This window comes from Micropterus salmoides, unplaced genomic scaffold, assembly GCF_014851395.1.
Source record: "Micropterus salmoides isolate LMB-PRFRI ecotype aquatic unplaced genomic scaffold, ASM1485139v1 Ms_hic_scaffold_13, whole genome shotgun sequence".
In the NCBI taxonomy this organism is placed as follows: Eukaryota; Metazoa; Chordata; class Actinopteri; order Centrarchiformes; family Centrarchidae; genus Micropterus; species Micropterus salmoides.
This window is the reverse complement of record NW_024040374.1, coordinates 27,310,689-27,326,943: the sequence shown is the minus strand read 5'-3', so window position 1 is coordinate 27,326,943 and position 16,255 is coordinate 27,310,689. Positions and strand designations below refer to the sequence as shown.

The following is a 16,255-nucleotide window of genomic DNA, read 5'->3' as shown; positions in this document are numbered from 1 at the left end:
TCACACCTGTAAACATTGAGCGCACCTCTGGCTCCCCCGCGTGGGGCTGGTCAGTAATTGCACCCCGGTCCGTCGCAGCAATATCACGCATGTATGATACATCATCAAAGCCGGACGCACTAACCACAAGAAATCAACAGCAATAATGGTAAGAAATCAGTTTGAATGTGTAAATGTGGTTTTCCAGCTTACAGATGTTATCTGAAGAGCCGGTGAGACGTGGGATGAGTCGCAGCTGACTGCGTCGCTCTGTGTGCTTCAGTTTGCTGCCTGTCTGCAGCCTGGACCGACACTTAGCCCGCTGCTAACGTTAGCCTGACCATGTCGCTCTGCTTTTCAGCTCTTCTACTCGTTTTTCAAGTCGCTGGTGGGGAAGGATGTGGTGGTGGAGCTCAAAAACGACTTGAGGTTGGGTTTTGTTTTTCACTTTAACTTTAACACTGTTTGAATTCGCCTCCGTTGTTTAGTTAGGCGAGCGGCGGCGGGAGGATGTGAACGACGGAGGCTCAAAAACACACGCTCCAACTTCAGCTTTGGATTAACGTTGTATAGATGGGGCAATGAAAAAGTGACACAGCTGTAAGCACGCACAAAATAATACACACAACTTACAATTAAATGCAACATAAGAGAGGTTAAAAATTACAATGCTAATGAGCTCCTCTCTACTCAAAAACTGACAATATAAGTTAAGTTTATTTATCGCCGTGGTGTTGTTTTCGATTGTAATATGTAACAAAAAGCATCGTTGTTATTTTTGACCACCGCCTATGTTTGATGTAAGTTAAGGATGGGATGTCTGTAAATGCCTGTAACCATTTGTATCCCTCGTCTCTCTCTTCAGCATCTGTGGGACACTTCATTCTGTTGACCAGGTTGGGAACAATGACTTCTTGTCCTTATTCTGAACCTTTTCCATTTTCTTTCTGACGGCCCACTTCTAATCTTTTGACGTCCCATGTCTTCTGCTTGTGTCTTTCAGTACCTGAACATTAAGCTCACAGACATCAGTGTCACTGACCCAGAGAAATATCCCCACATGGTAGGTTGAGCTGTCTGGCACCTACCACCATTCAGGTCTTCAGCTCTGTCTTGACCCTAATGTTCTGTTTTTGTGGTCCTGGACATCCGGGGGCCTGTCAGCTCAAAAAAACTAAACTTAACATTGTTTCGTCACCTTGATAATTAGTGACTTTTATGTTGCATGAAATGCGAAACTTGGAGAAGGGGGGGGGGGGATGCACAAAAGCATCAGTTCCGTTATCTGATGAAGTGTTGAAATGTCTCACCGATTCTGTATCGCTGAAAGCCGATTTCATGCCTCTCCAGCACTTTGAGTGATGATGATTATTGCAATGTGTTGTCTTTATTTGCTCCAGCTCTCTGTGAAGAACTGTTTCATCCGTGGATCCGTGGTCCGGTACGTTCAGCTACCTGCAGATGAAGTTGACACTCAGCTCCTGCAAGACGCTGCGCGAAAAGAGGCAATGCAGCAGAAGCAGTGATCGGCCTGCAGGATGGGGTTTTGGACTGGGGCGGGTGGTGGGGTGGGAGCTTTATGGTGAATAATGAGTAGTTTAAGTTTTGAGTAAAGTTCATTTAAAGGTGATACAGTTTGGGCAGCTCTTGTAATTATGCAGAGAATTGAATTGCATTCCTTACATTAGTGATCAGTAAGATGCAAAACGATAATTATTGGAAATGGTCTTCACCTCACGGCCGGATAGGAGGCTGCATTTGATACTGTCTTTTGTTTAAAAGAAAGGAAACTGAATCCAGTTTTGAGACAAAGATCTGTTGTAGTGTTTCTGTTGTTAATACAAGCACTGTTGCTTATCTTTTAAAATAAATATTACTTTTGGATTTTTTTTTTATGCCACTTCAAAATAAAACAAAAAATATTTTATTTATATTTTGCTCATGTTATTGCCATTTATAGAGATCTTAGTTTTGGCATTTGAAGTTAGTGGAGAAAGCTTTATTGCCATATGCTGTGGTGATGGAAGAGAGCTATTTTGTAAATGACTGCATTTATGGGAAATAAAAGTGGAAATCCCACGGCGCCATTGTGCTAGTAGTCCGTATCAGAATACTGAGAACTTAAAATACACAAGATAATGGTGAAGACTTGATGACAGTACAGCGTAGATCCATTTTTATGCTGTGTGGGTGTGCTGTAGAAGTCTAATACATGTGACATGGTTTATGCAAATCAGTTCTGTATAAGCATCTTCTTACAATTAGTTTGTTGACATCTTAACTGCTGTTGGAACTGCAGTTTCCCCATAGGGTCTTTTAATGCGAGACTTTGTAACTTTTGAAAGATGAAATAACATTCTTCCTCTTACAAACCAAGTCAAATTCATTAGCAAAAAAAACACACCCTTGTTCAATTCAGTACATCCAGTTTTGTTGCAATAGCCTTACTTGGTCTGGTGTGACCAGTAGCGTACGGCAGCTAATTTCAGCAAACTTGAGATAGATATTTCTGTGTATGTGGCATTATTGACTCATTTATTTGACTTTAAGAGTCTTAGCATTTACAGTTATCCTTGAATTGTCACGGTGACTGTTCAGCCAAAGTTACATTTCATGTTTATCTTATAAAGGAAAATCCATGTTTCCCTACGGTGTAAACAGTAAAAGTTAGATAGGAACTGGGTCGTTTTTCTTCCCTTTCTGCAGTATTCACAGCACTTTTTAAGAGCGAAGGGAGGAATATGTGACAGATGGGGATTGTGAAAGATGGCAGGCCTCTACTGGTTCAGTTTCGGTCAACATCAAGTCAAATTAAGTTGTGTAGTCAGTCTTATTTTGCATCTTATGTTTTAGTTACTATAGGCCAAAAATACAGCACATCTTTTTTGTTAAAATGGCTTTGTCTGGAAAAATTATAAAACTGTGAGCCCCTATGTACAGTGTAATTTCTCACTTTAACAGGACAAACTCAATCTGGTGTTGATACATAGAAATCCAATACCTTTATTTTTTTATTTTACATTCATACATCTATAACATTTTACAATAATTTTAATGCAGTTAAAAAAGCCCAATCCAAAAACAAGTCCTGAAGATTTACAATGATGAATTTGCATGTTTTAAGGTTGGTGACAAGCATTTAAAAATATATACAAACACACACACACACGCGCACACACACACACGCACGCACAGGGATCTAGGACAAGTGTCCTTGAGTTGTACCTTAACAGAGCTGGGCTGAATGTTGAAGTATTCAGTCACCATAGAGAAAGGCACATTGAATACACAGTGTATCTACAAACAAAAACCATAACACTTACACAACTTTACTGTAGGATCTAGAACAATGACCAAAACTGTAAACCTTCACTTATGATAAACAAAAGAACAAAAACAAAAGTCACATCTCTACAAATACGTTTGAAGCAAAATGTTTTCTTGGTCGTAACAAAGCAGTACCTTGAAATGTATTTCAACACTTGGATTGGCTCTGCCCGCAGAGAGCAATCCCACAAATATAATTACACAATATGTCACAATATTTATGCAGTTGCCCACTTCATGTGCGCTGACAACTGGCAACGGTTAAGAGTACCTCATGCATATCCTCATCAGACAGCAGCAGTCATCTGATATGTTTTAGACTAAATCCAATTACACTGTCATTGTTTTTCCTCTTCACATGAAAATGGCAACTTGTCATGGTGCAACATGTACGTACATCTACATAAAAATGTATAGACAACTCTATACAGCCGCAATTCTTGTTATCTTAAAATATATGTACCACCCGTCAATCAAAATTTTCAATACTTTCAGAAAAGTAAGTTCTCTGATATAAAATACTGTATTTTCAAAAAGCTGATTGTTTACACACCATTCTTCTCAACAAAATAAAGCTTTATATACGTACCTTCAAAGCTTAGAAACACTTCCAACATATATATATTTATATCTATATAGAAACAATAAAGTGACTAAGATGCCGTATGTGGCTCTACGTTCACATGTAGTGGAAACCCGTTTAGAATGGCGTACACAGCCAATTTATATGTCTAATGAACACAGTGTGGCACTACAATTTTGGATGATTGTACAAATTGGGGTCTTCAAATGCCAAGGTCCAGATTGCCTCCATTAAAAAATTGTTCCCGTCTTCCAGTTCAGCATGCCTTTGTCAAGTCAGTAGGCATGTCTACCGTTGACATACGGTATTGGATCTTTGTGTTAGTGATGGCGCCGTGCTTCTGTCGAAGATGCAAACGTAGCTGACTCTTGTGGCGGAAGTGCAAGTTGCATTTCTCACACTGAAAAAGGAAAGTAGCGCAACATTAGCTTAAGGCATTTCACTGTCTTGTAATAGCTGAAATTTGATTCAGAAGGTCATGTTATTGTATTTTATCACTTTTTAAGAGGCAGAAGTACAGTATGTCAACCTACATGGTAGGGCTTTTCTCCTGTGTGTATACGCAGGTGACTCTTCAACGTCTGCAGGTGACGGAAGCGAGTTCCACAGATCTCACACGGATATGGCTTCTCACCTGTGTGGATCAACACGTGGGCACGGAGATGAGCAACCTGTAACGTGAACAAAAAACGGACAACGGTCAGCTTCAATCCAACCATTTAACTGATGAAAGTAGCATTCAAACTGATGCAAATTATTATTTGGGAATTGTCCCTTTACTCAGACACGCTTTTATGAAAATTGTAGAAAAGCCAAAACAACCTTATGGATGTTCTTCACTGTAATTATGGGTAAAGCTGTAAATAACTCTAGCCTCACATAGTCACAGTTCAGACTTGAGTCTTAGTGTTATTACACACAGTGGAGAGGGAAAATGTTCAATAGATTCAGATTTATATGTAAGGGTGTTATTACCTGTACAAAACGAGCTCCACACGTCTCACATTTGTATGGCTTCTCTCCTGAGTGGATGCGAGTGTGAGTCTTGAGGTTAGCTGGTCTGTTAAACTGAGCGCCACAGATATTACAGCGGTACGGCTTCTCTCCTGTGAAGAGGAAACCAGAGGGGGCGGGGAGGGAAAAAAAAATAAAGACGTAAGATTTCAGAAGCAAATGAGCGTAGACTTGACACACAATGCATGAACCTCTTAGATGTACCTGTGTGGACAGTCTTGTGGCTGGCGAGGTTGCCCTTGTAGCGGAAAGCAGCCTGGCAGCGGTCACACTTGTATGGCTTGTCGCTGTGCACTTGAAGCATATGTTGCTTCAGCGCTTCATCTTCAGCGAACTTGGAGTCACACTCGTTACAGAAGAATGTACCATTTTCTGTTCAGGAGAAATCATAGCTAATGGTACCCATAACATAATAATTTTTGATTTATCACGACATTTAATATTTGACATAAACTCACCACAACTGGAGTCTGAGTATTCAGAGTGCAGCTCTGCCATGTCCTCTGTTAGACGGGACCTGGAGGTGTTGGGACAGACTTCTGAGTGCTGCGGGGACGGGGAGCCACAGGATGAGCAGTTCAGGCGGCTCAAGTAGTGTGGAGGGTGGCTGTCACCGTTCCTCAGTGACCCTTCAAGTGCACTACAGACAAAAAACAAATACTTCAAGTCAGACATAAGTGATTACATCAAAACCAGACGTAAGCCGATACTTCAAACCAAACGGAATTTCAATATAAAGTTCCTAATATTATCCTGTTGAATGTCCAGAAAAACAGACCTGTAAATCCTAATCCAACCCTGGTTTGTTTTAAGTAATCAGACATACGGGCAATCACGCTGGGAAACTGGATTATAGAAAACAGAAGTGTAAATAACGCATAAAAAAACCCCACTGGCCATAAAATCCTCCGCTCACATGATACCTTCCTACATTACCTTAAAAACCTCCCGGTGCGTCACACTAACTGCTTCACATGTCACTGTGACATTTTAATGTGGCACTTAAGCCAAACATGCAGCTATGTGTTTGAGAAAAACCTCACCCGTTGATGATGTTGTTGAGACGGCTCGCCTGGGGCACAGGTAGGTCCTCGCTGTGATCGTTGCTCTTGCTTGTGGTTTGTGGGTCGAGGTTCTCTGAGTCGCTGGGGTGGAGGTAGGGTGGCAGGCCAAGGCGCTGAGGTGAACGAAGCCCGGGATCCCGCAGCCCCACCTCGTCTTCCTTTGCACTCTGATTCAGCACGATGAACTTGTACTTCTTCCAGTTGCGAGCTTTGGGGTCCTGCGTGCCTTGCGGGGCTTGCACTCCGATGGCTTGGGAGAGGCTTGCGTTCTTGCTGCTGCTGGACTCTGTCGGGGAGTTGGGCTGGCAGTCTGATTTGAGGGGACTCTGCGGGCTGCTCATGAGGCTCTTTCGCCCCGCCGAGGAGATTCCAAGAGGGTAGTGCTGATGGATCAGGTCTTCCTCTGCCTGAGGAGCGTGATCTTTGCCCGAGTCCTTCTGGTGCTCGAGGGTCAACACAGGAAAAGCACGCTTCCTCGTGCCGAGAGACATAGACTGGCTGACCCCCTCGTGGCTTTCCTTCCTCATCTCGTCGTCTCTCCCTACCTCCCTTGAAGCGTAGGTGGTGGAGTGAATAATGCTGGAGGAGCTAGTGCCAACTGCCCTGGTGTATTCTGCCCTGATGATGTTGGCGCTGTCATGCGGAGAACAATGCTTGTGGTGGATACCGCTCTTAGAGAAGTCAGCAAAAGCATTTTTGGCATCAGTCAGCTTGCAGAGAGGGAAGGGGAATCCTGGCATGGGAAACTGCCCATAGAGATGGTAGTTGCTGGGGGTGCTGACCCCGCTGAACATGTTTGAGCCGTAGGGCCTCCCGTCCCTGAATGGAGCCACGCGTCCGTGCAAGCTGTCAACAACATCATGGGGCCGGTAAGCATGGACATCCTGAGGTAAAACCAAGGGACTGACCAAAAACTCATCTCTGGGCAGCTTGGCAGACGGATCACTGTGAAGAGAACAAGAAGGTAAAAAACATGACAGATGCTGATAATGATGAATTTCACTGATTTGTAACGCAGCCTTGTCACACCAACCTGGATTTGATGAATCTGTGGCAGGTGTCCACAACATGGTCCATCTGCAGGTAGATAGCTGTGTTCATTATCGCCATTATCAGGCTCTCCTTTAGTGTGAGACGGGAGGTGTACATAAACTCCAGCAGGATGGCAAAGCCCTCTGGGTCCACCTTTGGGTCCAGACTGATAGCATTAAGGTTGCACTTGTGGGAGTCTGTAAAGATGGTGTAAAACAGCCCACTGCAGCCATGTAAAAGAAGAAGGAACACAGACAGAGGGTACAAAGATCAGTCGCTTTGTCTTCAAACTGGAGCAAAAATTTTGGCTCACACAACTAACACACACCTGCAAGCCATGAGAACGGTCTTGTGTGCACGAAACTGCTGTCTGTTAACCAGGATAGTGACATCTGTGAGAATATCTCTGCTACGCAGTCGGTTCAGGTTGAGCAGGACATCACTCGCATGGCGTGTGAATTGTATGCAGCTGTCTGCTGCGCAAGCCATTTTGTCAAGTTCTGCAAACAGAAAAAGAAGCAAAGATTATTTCACAGAAAATAGCAATGCATGAGTTTATTTTACTGCCATGCCACAATTCACCCCCCTGTTGTAAGGCTGAAGCGCAGCTAACCTTTAAGTAAATTAGTTGGGATGAAATATATTTATGGTCCTCACAAGGTCTTCATCAATGTGGCAGAAACAGATGCAGCCCTTCCTCCAGAAGGCGGCGCCATTTATTAAATAAACACTGTCTAGACATTTAAATTTCTACCTTTGGAATAATTTCTCACCCCCCTCGCTTTCTCTCTTTCTGAACCACTGCTTGACAAGTTAATGTAACAAATGAAGATGAAAGAAAAAATTTAAAATAGCACATGATAATTTGACTGGAGCAGACAAAAGTATTCATGATATCATGCTGTAATAAAGGTGTTATTTTATTTTTTGGAAATAAATTAGTTGAACACAGTGATTCATTTACAACAGCACATTTCTAAATAATAAACACCACTAGATGCCCTGAGCATTATTTTAAAATGCGGTTTTATTAACTATATATCAAAATGAGCATGCACTCGTTGGCCACTTATTTCTCTGCATTAAATCTAGCGGAGAAAAGTGTCTTTGCCTTCAGCACGGCGGGGTCGGACTTTCGTTCAGTTCACTATGACCCAGCTGATAGAGTAAGGACATTTGTTTAAGCAAGGAGCTCACTTATTACTGACCCCCCCCCCCCCTCACAAGCACAACATCAAAACTATGAATTTTAATCTCGACCGCAGGATGTCTGACTGAATGTTCAAAACAAACTTGTACAGCTGACGAAGTTGCAGGCTACACTACAAGTAACAGTTTTTCCATGTTTGCTATAATAAAACGTGTGACAGCGTGGTCCTGTGAAGCCCAGCAGCGCTCTGTATCCTCTTTGCTTTGGACAATATGACAGAGACTGGTGCCTTTCTGAGGTCAATTACTTTATGGGAGTGAAAACTAACATTTAATTAACCCAAGCCAGACTTGGCTTTATAACACGCGCGCGGATCAACTCAATGGCAAGACTGAAGTCTGTAACTGGACACGTCCGAAAATAGAACAGACTCGAAATAAATAGACATCTGTTCAAAAGGTGGTGAATCATGACCTCCAAACGGCGATAAACAACCAGCGGCTACTGTAAACACAATTAACCATTTTCGGGAAAATGTATTATGAGGACTACAACTAGGCTACACTTCTGACAGTCTGCTTTCTCACAGTGTGTTGGTATAAGTGACAGCACACAGATTTATGTCAGCCCAAAACGTAGGTCCACAACACATCTCTTGATTTTATTTACAGATTTTTTTTACTGCTCCTGCACATGGTCTAATTGTATGTTCCTGATCATAAATACTGTCAAACCGACACTCTCAGCCCGTGACAGAAATGAGGCAACACTTTGCAGTCAAGCTGAAACCAACTTTGTGCGCATCTCGGTAAAACCTTTCTACTTGTTGTAACGTTACTTTGGAAGGCGACAGTCCATGCAGCGCAGTGTCACAGTGGAAACATTAAGAGACAACTTGGCGCTACGACGTGTCTTGTATTATGCTCTACCATGGAAAACACACACACACACACACACACACACACACGCACACACACACACACACACACACACCAACGCCAACGTTTCCGCTACAATGTTACGGTAACAGACTGGCTCTTTCGGCGCAGCCTTTTGCGCTCCATTAGAGCAAATTACCGTCGCAGCGACCGCCAAGTAAAAGCACCCTGAACCTGAGGCTGCCATGCTGCCAGCACAAGTTCGTGTGACAGCGCGCGCGAGCCACCGCCACGCTATGTTGACACTTGAACGTTTAAGTAGCAATAAGTCAGAGAGCGTTTAAAGCGCAGCCTCGGCTTTAAACGCTCTCTGACACTGTTAACACAGACAACTATGTCCACCCGAGAACCGCCGACTACAACCCGGGCTCTGGACAGCCTTTACACCGCTCAAAATCCTCATTTTCATCACTGTAGTTATCTAATACAGGCGTTATTACAGCTTTCACAACACGACTCTGCCAGTGCGGCATGGGGAGCTACGGCGGAGGGAGGCTGCTGTCCGTCCCGCTGCTCTAACAGCGCAGCGCCGAGGCAGCCGATCTGTCAAGAGCCCGGCGCTCTGCCTGTCACTGCAGGAGCCACCTCAAGAGTTTCGACTCTGCACTGTCCGAACTGCCAGCAGACACAGCCACACGCAGCCCCGGCTACACAGACACTTAAACAGCACAAATGTACAAATAGCTATGTGTAAAACGCCAGCAACACACAGTACATAAGAACTTCGCGCCAAATTAAAGGAAAAAAGGAATTTAAAAAATCACCTGGTAGCGCTTTCCTAGAAACTTCTTGCATCACCACTTCTAAGAACCCCAGTTCTAAGAATCAGACGAGCTCAATTCTCGGAATTTGAGCCTGAGACCGTACCACTTTCCCGGGGCAGGGGAGAGACGTTTTTTCACCCTGTGGTGAACACAACTTCTTTTCTAATCGGTTCTTCTGACATATATTGAGCATACTCACTTTAACAGTGAGCGCGGCGTAAAGGCAGGGTTTGAATGAGTGAAAAAACAAGAATTATTTTGTAAAATAAAGCTGGAAATTGTTTCACAGCGATCCAACCACCCCCCAACTTTTGGTTTGGTCCACAGTCACAGGACGTCGAGGCTGCGACGTCACCAGTTCCTTAAACCCAGCCCACCGAAATTCTCAGAACTAATTTATATTCCACGATTTAAGCGGTGTGTCGTTTCGTTGCCTTTCGTCGCATACAACACACAGACCCTACACGTGCAGCACACAGACCGACATCTTAATTAGGCCCGAGCGGACAGGTCGATGTGGCAGGCTTTGACATTTTTTTTTTTTTTTAGCCAGATTTCCTGCAGGTATGCTGACTTCATAGATGGAGAACGCTGCGAATCACCGTCGGGGGTTTGTTGAAAAATGAAAGCTTTAATAGATTTATTATTCGCAGGTCTACAGGCAGTCAGTTGAGCGTATGTCATGTGGATGTGCTTGTTAAGCGGTTTGGTTTTTCAGTTAATGTCAGTGCATGGTCGAAATGGAGCTTTCTCATCTGCGCATAGCCTACATAACGGTTTAATAGCATAGTCGCTTCAGACCGTAACTGTTATTGTGCTGAAGCGTCAGACGGTGGATGAAAAACAAAGATCAAGACTAATTGCAGATACATTATAGCTATAGCCTAACTACAGTAGCCTATATTAACTTTTTAAGCACATAGAAAACTTGTTGCATGAAAGGCAGCACATCACCGATCTGCAAGCCTGACACGAGTATGAATGGATGCATAGAAGTTGTGTGAATGCACTCTCAATCCTTGCTTATAATTCACAACCAGGCAGATGTGTTTGATGTGTGAGTATTAATGTTTACAATGCCACGAGAGGGGACACGTTGTGACATTTTATGCAGGGCTTGGTGATGCCTTTGTAACTCAATTGAACTCCTCAGCAGGCTCTGTCCTCCTCCCCAACACACACTTCAGACAGACTTCAGCCTCTTGTTATGCAGATGTTTTTCCTCTAAAAATAAGTTCTCCTCCCTGGGAAAAAAACAAAACAAAAAACTTTTTGATTGGATAACTGATTAATTGGAAGGAGTGGGGCTGGGAGGCCTGTGAAATTGTCCATGTCAGGTGATGTGAAAACTTAACAACAAAAACATTGCTCATTGAAATGCAAAGTGAAAGATTCCTGGAAAATTAATTGAACGCATGCTTTGTTTTTTCTCCTAGCATTTAATTTAAGGCATGTGTACTCCCAGTTGCATCATTTCTCAGAGTTGGCCGAGAATAAATGCAGTCTTTTTTACTTTGCAGCCTACTAGTGTTGTGTTTTACTTCATGCGCTTTCAGTTTGAAACATATCAGTAAGCCAGGCTTCTGTATAAACGGAGGGCATCGAAGAGAAGTTGAACTGCACGTGTAGTTTGTTTCGTCCCTGTATGCAGATGAGAACTGGTGTGAATTTACATATCTTTTGACCCTTTAATAGATGGTTTATGGTGCTTGGTTTGGAGGGAAAGTTAGTATTAATTTGATGAGCTGTGGACAAGCATTTACTGTCTGTGACTCACCTTGGAAACTTTGTTTGTGGTGATTCCAAACCACAGATTCTGCGTCTTTTCTCATCCTGTTCACTCCTTGGCATAGAAGGAGCATTTGCTGAGCTGATAACACATGACACAAAGACAGATTTTTAAAATAAAATCAGGAGATATATTAGTTTACACGACAACAGTGAAAGTGTTGCCTCAGCTACGTATAACTCCTTTCAAAATATATAATTTATCTTCAGTAGTAGTTTTAATATTACAAAATAACACACAGACTCTCTAGTTAGATTTAAATGCTCTGAAAATATCAATTAAATATTTGAATGAGTGCTTGATACTCATATGACTGTAAAATCAGTGGTGAGCTCGTCAGTGCTTAATGTTAATAATCAGTACACACAGCACATCCCACATTGGAACATAGAGCCTCGTCATATTTTGCTAAACTAACCGCATTTAGACTTTAAAGACCTCGCTCCCTTTCTACATCTATTGATAGATATTGATTGATTGTATATTTTATAAAGTCTTTGAGGAGTATCTTGTAAATTTCTCATGATCCATGATCTGATACTTTTGTTTTGATGATGTTGAACGGAGAAGTGTAAAATACATTCACCCCACGATACATTTTTGAGAGAGATTGAAAAGAATACACTCGATGCCACTGTCACTGCACGATAATGCTCACATGAGGTTTAATTGGCGTCAGGGACGTTTGAGCAGCCAGTCACCCTTTGTCATTCAGTGTACAACAGACTGTGTTGTACGCATCCAAATGAATCAGATGCAGCACCTTTCTTTTCTCCTTTTTTGTGCTTAACCCTTTATGTGACGACACACTCCACTGTAATGTAAACGGCATTTCCCTGTGGATTGCCCGCGCATCCGCCCATCTGGATCCGGCATCCCACTAAAAACACTCCAGGTGTTCACAAACCATTGGGGAGAGGGGGGGAAAAAGTCTCCAAAATAATTAAGACGCACGCTTTTACAGCAATCTCCGATTCAGCACTGCCAAATAAAGACTATGTTGAGCTCCAAACAAAGAGCAGCGTCAACTTTATTTCAATCCACTTGGGGGATGTTTAAGGCGCTCCAGCACAGTTATGCATAATGCACGGCCATAAACCATCCAGGAGTTAGGAGAGAGATGTGTAATTTACCAAGGCCCCATGCTGTGCCCAGCTATAGAAGGATGAGATAATTACTGCAAATCCTTGGCAAACTTTTACTCAACCAATTCCAAGCAAAAATAAATGACCCACTTACAGAGGACAGAGAAAGAGTGCAGGGTACCTGATCAATAACCCCCATGTCTAAACCGATAGGGATGACACACAGGGCGCATTGTCACATCATGAACAATGCATCGGTTAATCCTTGATCTCCATTCAGACTGTATAATTAAACAACGGGTCATAACGTTAGGGGTTTGGTCTCTTTGTCTAGGCGGTATGCTGTTCAGAAACAATCACAGTCCAAAGCAGGTTGCGACAGTGATTCAAGTCTGGCCGGCCAGTAACAGCTGCACATTAAAAAAAAATCTTGTACACTTCTGACACAGTGTGAAACATCTCTAAGCCGTATCATTGCCTACACTTGGTGTATGATAGGTCATTGAATAGAAATGCCCACTGACAAAAGCCCGAGGCCCGGAGGTTGCCTCACTTCTTTTTTTCATAAACTGCACACTTTTGTCTCGTTTCACAGCAAATTTCTGCCAACTTCAGTGTTCATTGTCAGCAAAGATGTGAGTGTGGAGTTTTGTTCTGAGAGGCATGATGCAACCAAGCTGTAACACCAAACAGATAATGCTGTTAGCTACAGAGGTCTTTTTAGTTCCTTTCTTTAAAAGAATTTCTTTTTATATTGTTAAGTTTCACTTTTTTTTAACTCCATGCATCCCAGAAGCATTTTTTCTGCTTTTGTCCACAACAAAGTCGCCCTTTGTCAAACACCATTCCTATGACAGGTGTGAATTGTGACACGGCCATAGTGTGCCTGTAAAAAGATTTGTTCTTCTAGTCTTATTGTGCATATTTATACATTTTCCTTGATCGTGTATTTGTGCAGATCATTGAAAACATATAACATGCATAATTTATCAGGACTAGTAACAAATAGATGCAGTGAACAATTCACTGAAGCCACTTCAAAAGATTTCCTGCGCAGGTAATGATGAGCACAGTTCACTTGGAAGCTCGCCTCTTTTTTAATTAACAGACAAACGGGCACGTCATTTTCTGACATGAAACCGTGTCTGTTTGCAACAATGCTGCTGCGTGTCTCTGCACTCACACACACCAGGTTAAAAGTTGTCTTTCATCCCTATTTGACAGGGCTAAACACACAGAGGAATATTTCCAGCTGTACCGAATAATAGAGATAAGGAGCTGACAGAGGTTCACACTTATCTAAAAGGAGTCCCTTGATTATATGTACTGCTGTTAATGAACATTTTGGCAATGCACTCTATATAGATTAATTCAGTGTGTATGCCAGGTGGAAGTGTTTCCCCCTTACTTTGAAAGTTATGCATGTACTATAAAGCAACAACAACAGGACAAGTGTTTCAGCTCCAGTGGTCAATAACGAGGCTCCCTGGACATGTAACAGCTTTGTTAAAGTCTGTTTTATTCTGCTTTATCACTTAATTCAAAAAGAAAATGCACACATGCATACCAAAAAAACAAACAAACTTTGGAATAAGTTTCTGCAGTCTGCCAGTGTGGATAACCTTGAGTTCACCAGCTTGCCTGTGCAAGCTACATGCTAAGGTTATAGTCAGAGCAGAGGCGTGTTAGTGGGCTAGAATTCCAATTTAGTCATATCAAAGCATGTAGATTCAGGACTTTCTCAAGGCCAGCTGAGAGGAGCCAGGAATGCAGCCTGCAGAGTCAAACTTGATGGAATTTTCCACGCATACCAGAAACAGTCCCTTGCCAGTGTGCCATCTGCTGGATGGTGGGTCAGTTACTTACCACGAAACATGAGGATATATAGTACAAGTAATAGCTAGCATCCTCACAAATCTTCACAATCTGTTTGTGAGTGTTTGCTCTGTCTTCCTCCTTTCTCTCACATGCCCAGGGCTGCAAAATGCAGGAGTTCCAAGAGCACATGAGGAGGAGTTGTTAAATTTGGGACAACTTCTGCACAGATTAGTTTCAAAGCCTTGTTATGTGTCTCTACATGGATTCAGTTTGGTATTTTAACAGCGCTATGCACTCGCAGTGATAGGGAGTTTCAGTGCAGAGATTCAAATGGTAAACAAGTGGGTCTTATTTCTTTGCACCACCCTCAGTAATGATCCAATAAGAATCAGCTGTCTGAATCAACCCCTTTCCTGCACTGCTGTCACAACACCTATTAGTTAGTATAAAGCTGTAGATCTTGATATAGTGTGTGTGTGTGTGTGTGTGTGTTGGAAACATTGTGAGGCTCGTTCCTTATATCACAGCATTTTTTTTTTGTTTGTTTGTTTTGTTTGACTTTAGGGATGGATGCATTCTCCTGCTTACAAATGTACTCATACTGTAGAGCAGTGGGATACATACTTAGCAAGTTAACAGAAAAGGCTAAATAGTTAGCTAAAATGGATACATTTAAAAAAAATAGTTACCGAATAGAGCATCTGAAATAATTAGCCAAAAGTGATGAAAAAACAATAAAATGTGACTTATTTGATAAACAGGTGAAATAGTTAACTAAAAATAATGGATAAATGTTTTAAATTGTTAGCTAAAAGTAATGCACAAACAATTAATATAGATATCTAAAAGTAATAGAGAAACAATTGAAATAATTAATTAAAGTAATGGATAAATGGTTGAAATAGATAACATTAGCTAGTAATGGATAAACAGCTGATGGAATTTGCTAAAACTGATGGATAAACAATTAAACAGTGAGCTAAAAGTAATGGCTAAACATGAAACACAAAAGTAACAGAAAAAGTAACATATATATACACAGTTTAAATAATTAGTTAAAAGTATTGGATAACCAAACTTGATAGCATTAGCTTACAGGTGGATAAACAGTTGAACTTGATAACATTAGCTTTAAGGTGAATAAACAGTAGAAATAATTAACTAAAAGCAATGGAAAATGAACTTGAACTAACTGACCTAATTATTGACAATTCATCCGTATTAAAAAAATATTATAACAATATTCACTTTCTTTGGTGTTGTTTTGCAGCCCCCTTTAAAAGCAACTGAAATGAAAACATTTTGGACAAGTTTTGATTAAGGGGTATTTAAAGTGAATCTGCTTGGGATGTTGGAGTATGGCAGATAAAAAAAGGCTACAAACTCCAGATGTAGGCTACAGTACAAGTTGGATCCATGTAAAATGCCTGCTTAGATAGGGTATTAATTTCACACTGTTATTGAACATAACTGCGACATAAGGCATCCAGTGATTTTGAGAGTTTTAGATTATCACAGATACTTTGAGTGACAAAGTAGAATTCTGTGCAACACAGAGCTCATAAACCAAGATGCACCAAGATGTAATTTGCCATTTGCACTGTTTAGGCAATACAGGTTACATTTACTTACTGTATTTCCACTGTATTGTGGAATCTCCCATTGTCAACAAGTCATTGTGACATCAAGACCCAAAGTAGCTAAACCAGTAT

At 41.8% G+C, this 16,255-nt stretch overlaps 2 protein-coding genes across 4 annotated transcripts; one reads left to right on the top strand and one right to left on the bottom strand.

The window, feature by feature from the left end:
- The first annotated feature begins 15 nt into the window (after positions 1 to 15).
- Positions 16 to 2,061, top strand: smx5. Its single transcript, XM_038716683.1, has 5 exons — positions 16 to 148; positions 341 to 408; positions 845 to 875; positions 983 to 1,042; positions 1,380 to 2,061. The coding sequence occupies exons 1-5, from the start codon at positions 146 to 148 to the stop codon at positions 1,503 to 1,505; spliced, it is 288 nt and encodes a 95-aa protein (XP_038572611.1). The 5' UTR covers positions 16 to 145; the 3' UTR covers positions 1,506 to 2,061.
- Positions 2,062 to 2,953: 892 nt separating this feature from the next.
- On the bottom strand, positions 2,954 to 11,951 carry bcl6aa (BCL6A transcription repressor a). Of its 3 annotated transcripts, none has more exons than XM_038716679.1 (9): positions 11,629 to 11,951; positions 7,328 to 7,499; positions 7,001 to 7,222; positions 5,947 to 6,912; positions 5,362 to 5,543; positions 5,108 to 5,275; positions 4,865 to 4,995; positions 4,423 to 4,560; positions 2,954 to 4,289 (listed from the first exon to the last, which is right to left on the bottom strand). In XM_038716679.1, exons 1-9 carry the CDS (start codon positions 11,711 to 11,713, stop codon positions 4,146 to 4,148), a joined length of 2,208 nt encoding a protein of 735 aa, XP_038572607.1. In that variant the 5' UTR covers positions 11,714 to 11,951; the 3' UTR covers positions 2,954 to 4,145. The 3 variants fall into 3 exon arrangements, with proteins under 3 accessions (XP_038572607.1, XP_038572609.1, XP_038572610.1); XM_038716681.1 differs by lacking the exon at positions 11,629 to 11,951 and adding an exon at positions 9,852 to 10,003 and having other exon boundaries at positions 4,146 to 4,289; XM_038716682.1 differs by lacking the exon at positions 11,629 to 11,951 and adding an exon at positions 7,613 to 8,125 and having other exon boundaries at positions 4,146 to 4,289.
- Between the last annotated feature and the right edge of the window lie 4,304 nt (positions 11,952 to 16,255).

Bases quoted from the DNA above. Each gene is read 5' to 3' on its own strand.
- smx5 (XM_038716683.1), top strand. The intron at 409-844 runs GTTGGGTTTTGT...CTCTCTCTTCAG, and splicing joins GAGCTCAAAAACGACTTGAG to CATCTGTGGGACACTTCATT. The intron at 876-982 runs GTTGGGAACAAT...TGTGTCTTTCAG, and splicing joins CACTTCATTCTGTTGACCAG to TACCTGAACATTAAGCTCAC.
- bcl6aa (XM_038716679.1), bottom strand. From the start codon at position 11,713: ATGCTCCTTCTATGCCAAGGAGTGAACAGGATGAGAAAAGACGCAGAA. The intron at 6,913-7,000 runs GTTGGTGTGACA...TTCTCTTCACAG, and splicing joins CACAGATTCATCAAATCCAG to TGATCCGTCTGCCAAGCTGC. The intron at 5,544-5,946 runs GTGAGGTTTTTC...TTTTGTCTGTAG, and splicing joins CTCAACAACATCATCAACGG to TGCACTTGAAGGGTCACTGA.